Here is a 16884-nt window from a genome sequence, read left to right as displayed (position 1 = left end):
TGTGATACTATGGTGATGTATAAAACAATACATTTTAATAAAACTTTAAAAATAAAACCAGAACTGAAGAGAATTCTTTGTTCCATGAACACCCCAAATAGCAGAAATTCAAGAGCGGTGAATAAAGGTACCAGATAAGGACTGTAATAGCAATAGAGTAACAATAGATAAGAGATTTTTTTCTAAATGTATACAAGGAGTAGGGGTGAAAATCTGGTTGATGTAATAGCAAAGAGTCAGATGAATTGCAGCATTATGGACAGAACTTGGCAACACCCTGTCTACAGGTAAATGCTTCTTTTGTGGGACCACACTGTAACCTAGGAAAGTAAGTAAAAGATATCAAAAGGAATAGGGGAATGGAGAAGAGCAAATGATGCCTTGGGTCAAATCAAGGGTTAACAATATGGGGAAGTCCACTTCTGTGGTCTTAGAGAAAAATCTACAGGGGAATGGATGAAGAAGAGAGGGGAAAGACTGAAAAGAGGGAAGAAAGCAAGGTGACCTTATTTTGGAGGTAGGAAGGCATTCCATTGATGAATGTTTCTATGAGTGAAGAGATGGTTGATGAGGACCTTCCACTAGGTGAGGTCTTGGGCATCTGGTGCTTGAAGAGTAGAACAGCATAGACATGGGAAATTTCTAGGCAAATGAAGAAAAAAAGGTCAACATGAAAAGGTATATATTAGTAGTGGGATGCAAAAACTAAAGGAAGAGGGTCCCTACAATGGAATTGTGCTAAATGGTGCAATGGATAGAGTGATGGACTTAGAATCAAGAAGATCTGAGATCAAATTTGGCCTCAGACACTAGCCATGTTATTATAGGCAATTCACTTATTTGTTTTCCTCAGTTTCCTTATCTGTAAAATAGGGATAAAAATAGAACTGACCATAAAGGGTTGTTATAGAGATATGTATGTTCTCTGCTAATATTATTGTTGTTAATTGTCATTGTTCTGTGAACAATGAAAAATGGGAATTCATGGGATGAGCCCTATGTGGCAGTGACAGGAAGTACCAAAAGGGGAGACTACAGGTTGTTTACCTTGGAAGTTTCAGATTTAATGCAGATTAAAATGAAATCAGAGAAAAGAGAGAAAGGTAATTATGGGAGTCAAAGATAAGAGAATGAGAGTCTAGAATAAATAGGAGAAGGTAGATAATGAAGAGTGACAGAATCCTTTTTTTCTGATAGAGGCTCAAACATGAAATTTAAAAACTAAGGAAAAGAACTAGCTGAAGAGGGAAGGAGAGAAAGGAGGAAATACCAAACAAGAATAAAGGAAAAAGAACCAGGGGGAAGAGAGACATTTGATAAAAAGATAAAACCAACTGTAGGAACACAATACTGTGTTTACAACAAGTGAGAGAACTTTAAACTGAAAAGCTTCTGCACAGACAACATTAATGCCTCTAGGATGTGTAGGGAAGTAGTCAAATGAGGAGAAATCTTTGTATCAAATTTCTCTGATAAGGGTTTGTTATCTAAATCATTATATGGATACACACACACACATTCTCTAATAGACAAATGGTCAATGGACATAAATAGTTCTCAAAAGAAGATTTAAAATCACATCACATTTAAAATCCAAATCACTAATAATAAGAAAAATACAAATCAAAACAATTTGGAGGTTTTACTCATATTCTTCAAATTTGCAAAGAGTATAGAAAATGTCAACAAGCAATGTTAGAAGGATTGTGAATGATGGATAGGTATACTAATAAAGTTACTAAAATACCTTTTGATTCAGAAATTCCATTTTGGTAAGGAAAAAATTCCCTATATCCTCCAAAATATTTATAGCAGCATTTTTTGATATCTAAAGATTGGAAACAAAGTAAATACCCATAAACTGGAGAATGGCTAAACAAATTGTGATATTTGAATGGAATAGAATATTATTATAGTATAAGAAATGTGTGTGTGTGATGAATACATAGTAGCATGGAAAGATCTATATGAACCGATGCAGATTGAAGTAAGCAGAGCCAAGAAAACAGCATACACAAACTACAGTAATTAAAATGGAAAGAACGACTTACCCCAAAATCAAAAGTAAATGTAACAAAATTATAATGGGACTTCACAAAGAGATACGAGAAGACTCCAAGCCTAACTCTTAGAGGAGGTGAGAGGTCAATAGGTATTAGTTACACACTACAAACATTTTCATATTTTTCATTGTATTGATCAGTTATGCTTATTTTTTCCCTCTTTTTCCTCTCAAAAAATACTATCATACTATTTGTCATATTGGTTGACTTTCTAGGAGGAGAATGGTCAGGGGAAGAGAGAGGGACAGAAGGAATACTATTGTGATATAAGAACAAAGTATCAATAAAAACTTATTTTAAAAAAGACTATCCTACTTTTAGTCCCCCAGATCTTTAACCTCAGAATTATCTTTGACTTATCCTCCCTCATTCTGTATATCTAGTCAGTTGCCTAATCTTGCTCTTCTTCCTCTTTAGCATTTCTCACATTTAACTCTCTGTACTAACACCTTAATTTGGTCCCTTATCACTTCCTTCCTAAATTATCAGGCCTCTTAATTTGTCTCCTTAACTCAAACCATTCTCCATTCCTACTCATCTCCCATATGGAAGCTAAAGTGACTTTTCTACCATGCAGATCCAGCCTACTACATGCAGTTAGTAATGTACAGTTAATAATACATTTCCTAACATGCAGTCTCCTACTCAAACTCCAGTGGCTCTAACCATTGCTTCTAGGTTTTCCTCTGACTCCTAAAGCCCTTTACAACCTGGCCCCATTCTATTTTTCCAGTCTCACTATATTTTACACCCCTGCCCATACCACTGGTTAGCCAAGCTGTCCTTCTTTCTATTCCATACACAAGGCACTCTATCTCTCATCTCTGTGCTTTTGCCCTGGCATGCATAGAATGTCCCCCTTCCTTAACTCCATCTCTTCTTCATTTAAGATGCAGCTCAAACACCACCTTCTAATAGGAAGACTTTCCTGATCCCTCCAATTGCTGGCTCTTTTCCTCCAGGACTGTGCTAGAGCCAACTCAAACTAATTGTTAAATTTTTAATTGTACCTCAGAAATTGGCAATAGCTATTCAAATAGTCATGATTTATTGTTTTGTTGATTATCTAGAATTAAGAAAGTGATGGAGAAAATGTTTAAATGAAGATTAAATTTGTGTCTTTTTTCTCCCCCAGAGAGCTGGTTGTTAAAACATTTATCAATATATCCCTGCCTCAATATCTAACTACCCTATAGTTAACTTCCTTGTATTTATCTTATATACATGATATCTAAAGTCCTAGACTTAGAGCCAGAGATCTCTGAGGTTGAGTCCTGCCTCAAACATTAGATATATGACCCTGGGCAAATGTTAAAACCTTTCTTAATCTCATTTTCTTATATGTAAAATGAGAGGATTGGGCTCCATAGCCTCTCAGATTCCATATGAGTCTATGATCTTCTGATTGTCCTGTTTCCTCATCTCTAAAATGGGAGTGATATGAGCACCTGCTTCATAGGATTGTTTTGAGGATAAGATGATCAACCTATTATAAGAGATTTGTTACCTTAAAATACAATGTAATTGTTAACTATCATCATATTATCCTATATGTGCATGTTGTCTCCCCTGATGGAATGTAAGCCCTTTGAGAGGGATCTTTTATTTGAACTTCAGAGCTTAGTAGCATGCCAGACCCTTAGTAAGAAGTACTTAGTGAAGTGCTTATTAGTTTATTGATTAATTAATTGATTAATCTCTAAGTTCATTGGAAGGCTTTCTTAAAGAAGCTAGAGCCTTCTGGGGACTTCTTATGATGGCTTGCCTGGTAGATAGGCCTTCCCATTATGTGTGTGTGTGTGTGTGTGTGTGTTTGAGTGTGTGTATGTCAGTGTGTGGCTTTGTCATTTCAAAGACAATGAAAGGATATGTCATTTGAATACTATCCTAATATCTAGGGACATCAGAATTGGATCATGGTTCTTAGTTTCCAAATGATACTTTGTGGTCACTTTGCTGCAATTTGTTAGCTTGCCATCTTCCCTTTGAGGCCTCTATGGTTAGGCTTACGCGGAAGGCTGGGTGCCACAAAGTAAACACAGACTGTCCACAATGGTCCAAATATTGCCACAGCCTGGTAAGAGTTCATTGCAGTGGTATGTGACTTGGGGACTTTCCCCACAGACATCCCTTCATCTGAGTCTCTCTATGTGGGTCTAGAAGGAATTGGGAAAAGTTCAAGGAAGAGGCAGCATCTGAAAGGAGGGTGGCAACTTCTGTGCCTGAGCCACTGCCTCATGTTTTGTATGTAATAGAATCCCATTGTCTTTCCTTCTAAGCCCTCCCACCCTCCTCCTTTCCTAATGTTGTGGAGATAACACCATCCTCCCAGTTCCCAGCTTCCAACCTAGGATTCATGCTGGATTCCTCACACTCTCACCCCCACATATCAAGTTGTTGTCAAAGTCTAAGGATTTCACCTTTGCAACATCTCTCAAATATATATACCTCTGTCTCTCCTGTAACCGCCATCCTTCTAGTGCAGGCCCTTATCACCTCATACATTAATAATGCAGAAGACTCTCGTGGGTCTGCCTTCCTGAAGCCTCACCTCATACAATCCATCCTCCATTCAAGTACTAAAGTAATTTTTCCCAAAATGCAGTTTTGATCATGGTACTTCCCGTCTCAGTAAAATCCAATGGAGCCCTTCATAACCTGTCCCCCTCCTACCTTTTCCAGTTTTCTTACATCTTACTCCTCAGAACATACTTTTTGATTTAGTGTCACTGGCTATCTTCCAGGGCTAGAATGCTCTCCCTTGTTCCCCCATCTGCTGACCTCCCTGGATTTCTTTAAGTGCCAAATAAAATTCCACCTTGTTTAGGACCTTCCCTAATGCCTCCTAATCCCTGTGTTTTCTCTCCTTTAATTATTTCATATTCTATGTAGCTTGCTTTGTACTAGATCTTACCTAGGCAACATGCTAATTGAACAGCTTCATTGCTCTCCATATTTTAATTAATGGTACACTGTCTCCCAGGGGCTAGTTGGTGGTAGAGCTAAGAATGGAACTTGAAAATTCATAGGTGCTAGAGTAGTATAATGGGAAAAGCACTGGATTTGGAGTTAGAAAACTTATAATGTTATCTCTGGCACTTAATTCTTTTGTAATATTGAACAAACCTCTCTGGATCTTAGATTTCTTATCTATATATATAATGAAAACTTGATTAGATGATCTCTGAGACTTGGTCATTACACTTTATAACCTAAAGTCCCTTCCTATCCTCTTACCTTTGTTGTCTCCTTAAATCTTACTCTCTTCCACATATTTTATCATCTAGTGGCACTGGCTTCCTTTGCTGTGTGCTGCTGTTCTTCTCACAAATACTCCATCTCCCAAGTCTAGACATTTTCACTGGCATTTTCATCCCACATGACTCAAGTTCACAGAGCCTAGAGCTGACACAAAATCCAAAGTCAGCAAGAATGAATGAAGAAACAAAAAAGAATCTCGCCATAAAACCTTTCTCCACCTGTCCCCTAAGAAAAATAATGTTATCTATTTTTCAAAGGAATGTTTTCCAAGAATCTGTAAAGGTCTTTAGAAGAAGATATTTATTGGGAACTAAAAAAGAAAGTTTTTAATATGCTTCCACAACAAATAGATATATTGATTACTCTTTTCTCAAAGGTGGAACTGGTAGTTTATTTCATTGGTATTCTGAGTTAAATTTTTTTGTCTACCATGTTCTTTCCTTCAGCTCAACATTTTTACTTTGTCTCTGTGTTTTAGGCATTGTTACAAGCCTTTGCTTTGGAAATATTTTTCGAAGACTTGCACCTTTTGTATGGCTTCCTGATATTTGCATTACATGGATGGTCTGCCACACCCTTCATTTACTTGATGAGCTTCTTCTTCTCACGACCTGCATCTGCAGAATTGTACCTTTTCCTATTCAATGTATTTTCTGTATTGATCAGCATATCCCTTTTAAGTATGATAAAAAACGAAGGTAAGATTATCAAAACCTACTTCCTTTAAACTTTGCCCTTTCTCAGGAGGCAGTAATTCAAAAAGTAAAAAGAATCAGACTTAGGGTTAGGAATAGAATAGAAGCCATTATCTCCATAGAACAAGGACCCACAAATCTGTGAAAGCCCATACTAGTAGGAATCCCCTAATCAAAAATGTCCCATTCATATTAACCAACCTGTAGTAGGTTAGGAAAACCAGATTCTATGTTTCAGTTTGCTATTTGGGATCTCTGCCTCTCTCTAGTCTAGATCATCCTCTATTCAGCTGTCAAAATGATATTCCTAAATCACGAATCTGTGACACCCCCTTGTTAAATTGTTAATGAATAAAAATTAATCTTGGAGACTTCATACTAAATTTATAAATGTTTATTAGTAAAGAGAAAGAGAGAAATAAGGTAATATTACCAGCCTAACTTCCCAAATTTTCCAGTCAACTTACTTCTGCTACATTAGGTTCTAGATTCTGCATTGACCCTGGATCATTTTGTAAGCCAGGGCCTGCGGGTCAAGCCACCTACATAGTCAGGCCAGACAAATTAATGCCAGCCAAGGAGTATGTTTGAGTTCAGGCAGGCACGAGAGCAAAAGAAACTGAGTTCCCTAATTCCCACCCCACTATGCTCACCACATGCTGTAACACTTGCCAGAGATGGCTTACATAGATAAGTGCTGACTCATTAGCAAGAGAACTCCTTTCCCAAGGCCAAAAAATGGTGGACAGAGTGAGCCTACTTCACATACTAGCTTTTTAAGCTCAGTCTAAACACTTCCCCTAAGATTTTTTGTTCTTTTTTTAATTTTTATTTTGAATTTTTTCCTGTAGTTACATGCTTAATGTTCTTTCCCCTCTACCCCAAGCCCTCCTAACCCCTCTTAGTCGATGCACAATTCCACTGGATTTTACATGTATCATTGTTTAAGATCTAATTCCATATTATTGGTAGTTGGACTAGAGTTATCGTTTAGTCCCCAATAATATCCCCATCAGCCCACGTGTTCAAACTGTTGTTTTTTGTCTGTGTTTCTCCTCCCACAGTTCTTCCTCTGAGTGTGGCTAGTTTTCTTTCTTATAAGTCCCTCAGCCTTGCTCTGGATTCTTGCATTGCTGATAATAGAGAAGTCCATTATGTTCAATTGTACCACAGTGTATCAGTCTCTGTGTACAATGTTCTCCTGATTCTGCTCCTTTCATTCTGCATCAATTCCTGGAGGTCATTCCAGTTCACATGGAATTCCTCCAGTTCTTTATTCCTTTGAGCACAATAGTATTCCAACACCAACAGATACCACAATTTGTTCAGCCATTCCCCAATCGAAGGACATTCTCTCATTTTCCAATTTTTTGCCACCACAAAGAGGGCGATTATACATATTTCTGTCCGAGTCTTTTTCCTTATTTTCTCTTTGGGGTATAAACCAAGCAGTGCTATGGCAGGATCAAAAGGCAAATAGTCTTTTAAAGCTCTTTGAGCATAGTTCCAAATTGCCATGCAGAATGGTTGGATCAATTCACAACTCCACCAGCAATGCATTAATGTCCCAATTTTGCCACATCCCCTCTAACATTCCCCACTTTTCTTTGCTGTCATATTAGCTAATCTGCTAGCTGTGAGGTGATACCTCAGAGTTGTTTTGATTTGCATTTCTCTAATTATTAGAGATTTAGAACACTTTCTCATGTACTTATTGATAGTTTTGATTTCTTTATCCGAAAATTACCTATTCATGTCCCTTGCTCAATTATCGATTGGGAGGTGGCTTGATTTTTTTGTACAACTGATTCAGCTCCTTGTATATTTGAGTAATTAGACCTTTGTCTGAGTTTTTTGTTATAAAGATTTTTTCTAAATTTGTTGCTTCCCTTCTAATTTTGGTAACATTCATTTTGTCTGTACAAAAACTTTTTAGTTTAATGTAGTCAAAATTATTTATTTTACATTTTGTAATTTTTTCTAACTCTTGCTTGGTTTTAAAATCTTTCCTTTCCCAGAGATCTGACAAGTATACTATTCTGTGTTCACCTAATTTACTTATAGTCTCCTTCTTTATATGCAAGTAATTCAACCATTCTGAGTTTATCTTGGGTGTGAGATGTTGATCTAGGCCCAATCTCTACCATATTGTTTTCCAATTTTCCCAGCAGTTTTTGTCAAATAGTGGATTTTTGTCCCGAGAGCTAGGTTCTTTGGTTTATCAAAAACTGTCTTGCTGAGGTCCCTTACCCCTACTCTATTCCACTGATCCTCCCTTCTGTCTCTTCGCCAGTACCATATTGTTTTGATGACTACTGCTTTATAGTACAGTTTAATATCTGGTACTGCTAGGCCACCTTCCTTCATATTTTTTTCATTATTTCCCTTGATATTCTAAGTCTTTTGTTTTTCCAAATGAACTTTGTTATAGCTTTTTCTAATTCAGTAAAAAAGCTTTTTGGTAGTTTGATAGGTATAGCACTAAATAGGTAAATTAATTTGGGTAGAATGGTCATTTTTCTTATGTTAGCTCATCCTAACCATGAGCAATCAATGTTTTTCCATTTGCTTAAATCTAGTTTTAATTGTGTGGAAAGGGTTTCATGGTTGTGTTTATATGATTCCTGTGTTTGTCATGGTAAATAGATTCCAAAGTATTTTATATTGTCTAGGGTGATTTTAAATGGAATTTCTCTTTCTAACTCTTCCTGCTGCAATGTGTTGGAAATATACAGAAAAGCTGATGATTTATTTGCATTTATTTTGTATCCTGCAACTGTGCTAAAGTTGTTGATTATTTCCATTAACTTTTTAGTTGATTCTCTAGGATTTTTTAAGTAGACCATCATATCATCTGCAAAAAGGGATAGCTTGCTCTCCTCATTGTCTATTTTAATACCTTCAATTTCTTTTTCTTGTCTAATTGCTACTGCTAGTGTTTCTAGTACTACGTTGAATAATAGAGGTGATAATGGGCATCCTTGTTTCACTCCTGATCTTTTTGGGAAGGCTTCTAATTTATCCCCATTGCATATGATGCTTTTTGATGGTTTTAGATATCTACTGTTTATTATTTTTAGGAAAGGTCCTTCTATTCCTATACTTTTCAGTATTTTCAATAGGAATGGATGCTGTATTTTGTCAAAGGCTTTTTCAGCATCTATTGAGATAATCATGTGATTTTTGTTTGTTAGACTGTTGATATGGTCAATTATATGGATAGTTTTCCTAATGTTGAACCATCCTTGCATTCCTGGTATAAATCCCACCTGGTCATAGTGGATGATCTTCTTAATTACTTGCTGGAGTCTCTTTACTAGTATTCTATTTAACATTTTTGCATCTATGTTCATTAGGGAGATTGGTCTGTAGTTTTCTTTCTCTGTTTTTGATCTACCTGGCTTTGGAATCAGTATCATATTTGTGTCATAAAAGGAATTTGGTAGGACTCCTTCTTTGCTTATCATATCAAATAATTTGTATAGTATTGGGATTAGTTGCTCTTTGAATGTCTGATAGAATTTACTTGTGAATCCATCAGGCCCTGGTGATTTTTTCTTACGGAGTTCTTTGATGGCTTCTTCAATTTCTTTTTCTGATATGGGATTATTTAGGTATTCTATTTCTTCCGCTGTTAATCTAGGCAATTTATATTTTTGTAAATATTCATCCATATCTCCTAAATTGTTATATTTATTGCCATATAATTGGGCAAAATAATTTTTAATGATTGCCTTAATTTCCCCTTCATTAGAGGTGAGGTCTCCCTTTTCATCTTTAATACTGTCAATTTGGTTTTCTTCTTTCCTTTTTTTATTAGATTGACCAGTATTTTGTCTATTTTATCTGTTTTTTCAAAATACCAGCTCCTAGTCTTATTTATTAATTCAATAGTTCTTTTACTTTTGATTTTATTAATTTCTCCCTTGATTTTTAGTATTTCTAATTTAGTTTTCATCTGGGGATTTTTAATTTGTTCACTTTCTAGTTTTTTGAGTTGCATGCCCAATTCATTAATCTCTGCCCTTCCTAATTTGTTAACATATGCACTCAAGGATATAAATTTCCCCCTGAGTACTGCCTTGGCTGCATCCCACAGAGTTTGATAGGATGTCTCATCATTGTCATTCTCTTAAATGAAATTGTTGATTGTTTCTATGATTTCTTCTTTGACTAATTGGTTTTGGAGAATCATATTGTTTAATTTCCAATTGGTTTTTTATTTGCCTGTCCAGGTGCCCTTACAGATTGTGATTTTTATTGCATTATGGTCTGAGAAGGTTATATTTATTATTTCTGCTCTTTTTCTGCATTGCATTTGTTTGCAATGGTTCTATGCCCTATTACATGGTCAATCTTTGTGAATGTACCATGTGCAGCTGAAAAGAAGGCATATTCCTTTTTGTCCCTATTTATTTTTCTCCACATATCAATTAAACCTAATTTTTCTAGGACTTCATTCACCTCTCTTACCTCTTTCTTATTTATTTTTTGGTTTGATTTATCTAGATCTGAAAGAGGAATATTTAGATCTCCCACTATTATGGTTTTACTATCTATTTCCTTCTTGAGCTCTGCCAGTTTCTCCTTTATGAATTTGGATGCTATGCCACTTGGTGTGTACATATTGAGCAGTGTTATTTCCTCATTGTTTATACTGCCTTTATTCAGGATGTAATGACCTTCCCTGTCTTTTTTAATCACATCTTTTTTTACTTTGGCTTTGTCAGAAATCATAATAGCCACTCCTGCCTTCTTTTTCTCATTTGATGCCCAAAAGATTTTGCTCAAGCCCTTACCCTTAAACTTGTGCATGCCCACCCACCTCATATGTGTTTCTTGTAGACAACATATGTTAGGATTTTGGTTTCTAATCCACTCTGCTATTTGCTTCCATTTTATGAGAGAGTTCATCCCATTCACATTCAGAGTTATAATTATCAGTTGTGCATTGGTGACATTTTTGTATCCTCCCCTAGTCCTACCTCTTCTTCTTACACTATTTCTTTTTAAACCAGTAGTTTGCTTTAAGCCAGTATCCCTTATCCCCTCCCTTGATTAACTTCCCTTTCTACCCTCTCCCTTATTATTCCCCTCTTTTTATTTTTAAAGGCCTAATGAATTCCTTCACCCTTCTTCTCCCCTCCCTTTTTTGACCTCCCCACTGCCCTGCTCCCCTTGGTTTATCCCTTCTGACTTTCTCAGTAGGGTTAGATAGAGTTCTATATCTCAATGGATATAGCTACTCTTCCCTTTCAGGGTTAATTCCACTGATTGTAAGGTTTACATATTACCTCTTAATGCTCTCTTCCTCTCCTTCTTATAATAGTATTCATCCCCTCCCCTTCCCATGCCCTCTTTGTGTGTAATAGAATATCCTATTTTTCTTATTCATTCAGGTTTCTCTTGGCATTCTCCACTATTCAGCCCCCTCTTTCCCTCCCACCCCCTTATCCTCTTAGACCATTTAGTACTCTAACCTCTCCCTATGAATAATTGTTCTAATTACTATAATAGTGGATACTATAATAGTGAATAGAGTTCACTACACAGAATTACACATAACATTTCTCCATATAGGAATACAAATAATTAGATATTATTGAAGCCCTTAAAGAGGCAAATTTAAAAATTACAAGTTTTCTTTCTTTCCCCCTCTGTTTCTTATTCACCTTTTCCTGTTTCTCTTGATTTTTGTGGTTGGATATCAAACTTTCCATTTAGTCCTGGTCTTTTCTGTGCAAATACTTGGAAATCTTCTATCTTGTTGAATGCACATACTTTCCCCTGGAAGTATGTAGTCAGTTTTGATGGGTAGGTGATCCTTGGTTGTACACCAAGTTGTCTTGCCTTTCTGAATATCATATTCCAAGCCTTGCGGGCTTTTAGCTTGGAGGCTGCCACATCCTGTGTGATCCTGATTGATATTCCTTATTATCTGAATTGTCTCTTTCTGGCTTCTTGTAAAATTTTTTCTTTTACTTAGAAGCTCTTGAATTTAGCTATTATATTCCTGGGGGTTGTCTTTTCAGGTTTTCAGGTTTGAAGGGATCTATGGATCCCTTCAAAGTCTATATTGCTCTCTTGTAGAACTTCGGGGCAATTTTGCTGAATAATTTCCTTTAGTATGGAGCCCAAATTTCTATTAATTTCTGCTTTTTCAGGAAAACCAAATATTCTCAAATTATCTCTTCTAGCCCTGTTTTCTTGATCTGTCAAATTCTCAGTGTGATATTTCATGTTTCCTTCTATTTTATCAGTCTTTTGACTTTGTTTCATTTGTTCTTCTTGTCTTGAGAGATCATTGGCTTCTACTTGCCCAATTTTTGTCTTTAGAGACTGGTTTTCGCTATATTCTTTTGATTTTCCTTATCGATTTGGTCTATCCTGTTTTCCAGCTGTTTGATTTTGGTGTCCAATTTGCTTATCAATTCTTTTGATTTGGGGGCATCTTTTTCTAATTGCCCAATTCTAGCCTTTGGAGATTGGTTTTCAACTATAATCTTTTGGTTTTCCTTTTGAATCTGGTCTGTTTGGTTCTTCAAGGCTTCCAGCTGGTCATTTCTGGTCTTCAATTTGCTTATCAATTCATTTGATTTCTGAGCCTCACTTTCTAAACGCCAAATTCTGTCTTTTAAACTGTTATTTTCTTGCCAGATCCCTTCCATCTTTCTCATCATCTCAGATTTGAACTCTTCAAGAGCTTGTGACCAGTTTTCCTTTTTTTGGGAAGGTCTGGATATGATTATTTGTTTGTTCTCCTCTGCTGTTTGCTCTGTTGTCTGGATTTTTTCAGTGTAAAAGCTGTCAAGTGTTAAAGATTTTTCTTGATCTTTCTCTTCTGAAGTTCTTGTCTCTGGCTTGCCATTGTGAGCCATGTGCCCTCCCAGCTTTATCCTCATGCCCAGGGTCTGTCTGCACTCTTCAGGCTCCTGAGGTCTCAAGGCTAGTTGTTGTCAGGGTCAAGCCTCCTGGTGGTCTCCTTGCTTGTTCCTCTGCCCAAAGCTCCTTTAACAGTCTCAGGGTGCTGCTTCCACAGTCATACACCCCTCTGCACTGGGGCCCCACCCACGGTCCGCACCTGGGCTCAGAATCCCCGTCTGCCCTATACTCAGGGTCTGTGTTCAAAGCCCACGTGTTCTTTAGCCTCTTGGGGTCTTAAGTCTTGCTGCTCTCAAGAAATGGTCCTGGTGACCCCAGTTAGCTGTCAATGGCTTAATGGGTGCCCCAAACTTACTCTAATTCTTGTGTGCTGGCTTTGGTCCTGTAGGTGGTAGGAGGGTAAGGGGGATGCTCAGCTCACATTTTAGTAGAGCTATTTCACCCCCTTATAGCATGGAAATGCCCCAATCCCACGTACCTTCAATGCTGCTCCCTGTTGTGGGGTCCCTTCATTCATCTGGATTTGTTTTTATGTCCCCTTGAGGAGTCCTATATGCATGGGTTAGGAGAGGTTAAGCAGCTCTATATAGTCAATTTTGATGGGTACGTTGTATACTCGGGTATCTTGCCTTTCTGAATATTATGTTCCAAGCCTTCAGGTCTTGTAGTGTGGAGGCTGCCAGATCCTGTGTAATCCTGATTGGTGTTCCTTGATATCTGAATTGTCTCTTTCTGGCTTCTTGTAATATTTTCTCCTTAATTTGGAAGCTTTTGAATTTGGCTATTACATTCCTGGAGGTTATCTTCTGAGGATTTAGTGTAGTGGGTGTTCTATTGGCTCTTTCAATGTCTGTTTTGCCCTCTTGTTCAAAAACATCAGGGCAGTTGTCTTGGATAATTTCTTGTAGTATGATATCTAGATTTTTATTTGTCTCTGATTTTTCCAGAAGACCAGTAATTCTAAAGTTGTCTCTTCTAGACCTATTTTCTTGATCTGTCATATTCTCTTTGTGATATTTCATGTTTCCTTCTATTTTGTCAGTCTTTTGACTTTGCTTTATTAATTCTTGCTTTCTTGTGAGATCCTTGGCTTCTTCTTGCCCGATTCTAGCTTTTAAAGACTGGTTTTCAGCTATAATCTTTTGGTTTTCCTTTTCAATCTGATCTATCTGCCTCTTCATGGCTTCCAGCTGGTCATTTATCATCTTCAATTTGCTTTTCATTTCATTTGATTTCTGAACTCAATTTCCAATTGTGAAATTCTGCCTTTTAAACTGTTATTTTCTTTTTGAACTATTTCCCACTTTTCTTGCCAGATCTCTTCTTTCTCATGATCTCAGATTTGAATTCTTCAAGGGCATGTGATCAATTTTCATTTTGGGGGGAAGGTTTGGATGTCTTTAATAGTTTGTTCTCCTCTGCTTTCTGGGTTTTTTCAGTACAGAAGTTATCAAGTGTTAGAGCTTTTTTCTTGGTCTTTCTGGTGTTTATTTCTTGGACCTTGCTTGTCATCATTATGCTTTCTCAAGTCTGAGTGAAGCAGGAAGACTCTCTGTGTATAGAGCTAAGGAGCAGTTTTTGCCTGAGGCTACTTTGTGAATCTCCTGGCTTCCATTGTCTCCTAGGCCTCTGCTGTCCACAGCCCCTCTCAGCCTCACTCCTGCACCCAAGGTCTGAGCTCCCTAGCCTCCTGGGGTCTCTGATCTAGCTATTTTCAGGGTCATGCACCCGTGTTCCTAGTTGGTTGCCCAGAGCCTGGAAATTGGCCCACACTTACTCCTCCACCTGAGGTTTTCCTCTGAGCCTCAGCATGCTGAGCTGCTTCCATTGGCCACTGCCTTTCTCAGCCCCACTCCTATGTCCAAGTTCTGTGCTCTCCAGCCTTTTGGGGTCTCAAGTCTTGCTGCTCTTAGGGACAAGCTCCTAGTGGTGCCAATTAGCTGCCAAGGAGCTAGATTTTGAGCCCCCACTCGCTCTAACTCTGGTGTACAGCCTCTGTCTGGTACTGTTGGTGGGGTGGTGGTGGGTTGATCAGCTTGCGTTTTGATGGGAGCTGTTTCCCCCCCTTATAGTGTGGAAGCGCTCAAATCCCACGTACCTTTGATTGCTGTGCTCTATTGTGGGGTCCCTTCTTTTATCTGAATTTTGTTTTTTTGTCCCTTGGAGGTATACTTTATGGGTTCAGTAAGGAGAATAAAGCTCACTGCTTCTACTCTGCAGCCATCTTAACCCGGAAGTCCACCTAGTTTAATAATTCTTAAATTTTCTTTACTAGATATAATTTCCAGGTCAGTTGTTTTTTCAATAAGATATTTTATATTCTATTTTTTCAGTCTTTTAATTTTGTTTTATTGTTTCTTGATGCCTTGTGAAATCATTAGGTTCTATTTGCCCAAATCAAATTTTTAAAGACTGAATTTCTTCTATGACTAGATTCTGATCCTCCTTTTCCTTTTGGTCCATTCTACTTTTCATGGTATTCTTGTCTTCATTTGATTTTTTGCCTCTTCTTCTAGTTAACCATTTTTGCTTTTTAAAATTATTTTCTTTTTGCATTATTTTCATTTCTTTTTCCCATATTTATTCTCATTTTTCCACCTGTCTTAGTTGTGTTTTTTTTTAATTCCTTTTTGAGTTCTTCAAGAGATTGCAAACAATTCCCACTTAGGGGATGGAGGATTTTGCATATGCTTGTTTGTATCTCATCTCCTGTTGGTTCTGTTCTTTGCTCTTTTTCTTCATAGAAATTTTTTAGGGTCAAGTGTTGTTCTTTGCTGCTATTTGTTCATTTTCCCACCAGTGGACCTTGAAATCTGCAAGTCACTGGCCATTTCTGTCTTAGCTTCTGACTCATAGGATTTTGCTCTAGCGCTGTCTTCATTGTAGCTGCTGAGGCTTGAGAGCACATACAGTGCAATGAACCTCTGGAACTTATTACCAGGGCATGGGACTTCAAAGTTTGAGGTGTTCTTTAGTTGGTATAGCCTATGACATAGGGTCTTGAAGTTATCTATGCCCTTGTTCACAGGGTTTTGCCCTCAGGCTGTCTTTTCTGCTGACATGGAGGCTTGAGAGCACCCAGCACTATGGAACCCTGGTCCTCACTGCCAAGTCCTTGGACTTCAAGGGGGTGGGTCTGTAGTACTCTTTTGCTAGTGTAGCCCATGACCTGGGATCCTAAAGTTGCCTACACCCTGTTTCTGAGTCTGGCCTGGTAGGTGGGGGGTGGTTGGCCTGTACTTGTTTGAAGTTTTGCTTCTGGTTTCCCCTTATATCATGGAAATCCACTCTCTCTGCCTACCTTTCACATTGTGTTTAGTAGGAGAGCTCACTCAGTTATCCTGCTTTGACTCCTTTTGAGACATCTTTTAAAGATCTGTTTGGAAGGATATTCAGAGCAGTTTCAGGCTTTTGCTCCTACTAAGCCACCGTCTTGACCCACTCTTTTTTTTTATTGAGACATTTGCTTTTCTTCAGGACTACAGAATTCTCCTTCTCTCCATGATTATATAAAAATCAGCAAGAATGATTCAGCAACCAACCACATTAATCAGTTCTTTTAACTATCTGCACCGCAGTTTCTCTGGGTTTTGCAAATTAAAATCATTAAGGTCAGCTATGATTTTTCTTAATTCCTGATTTATATTACTTCAGTTCCCGTATCATTTTATTCTATTCTTTTTTGGTCAAAAAGATAATTTATCTTAAAATAGAAGTAACATAATAATTAACTAGTTCTGCCTCTTCCCTTTTGTCCATTATACACGTTTATTCTAGCCCTTATTCATTAGATAACTTTAGTACTATCTCTTCATTTTTCCCGGTCTCACATTAAGAGGTAGCCTTTCTCCTTACTAAGTAGGTTTTCAAGCATATTTTAGATGCATTTCCATGGGAAGGCAGTTGGTCAGTAATGAGTTTGACAAATTACTCCATTGCATCTCAGTAGAGAGTCATCAACAACTGCCATTCATACTACCTGT

General features: G+C 37.5%; 1 protein-coding gene across 1 annotated transcript in view; it reads left to right on the top strand.

Annotated features, from left to right (window-relative positions):
• Positions 1–16884, top strand: part of LOC123249930 (phospholipid-transporting ATPase ABCA3-like) — a 306282-nt gene that overhangs the window by 225521 nt on the left and 63877 nt on the right. Inside the window, exon 21 of the mRNA XM_044679017.1 lies at positions 5803–6022. Coding sequence (XP_044534952.1) covers positions 5803–6022 — 220 coding nt within the window. The remainder of the gene's footprint in view (positions 1–5802; positions 6023–16884) is intronic.

Source organism: Gracilinanus agilis, chromosome 1, assembly GCF_016433145.1.
Source record: "Gracilinanus agilis isolate LMUSP501 chromosome 1, AgileGrace, whole genome shotgun sequence".
NCBI classification, from domain to species: domain Eukaryota; kingdom Metazoa; phylum Chordata; class Mammalia; order Didelphimorphia; family Didelphidae; genus Gracilinanus; species Gracilinanus agilis.
The sequence above is the reverse complement of the archived record's forward strand: the minus strand, read 5'-3'. Positions and strand labels throughout refer to the sequence as shown.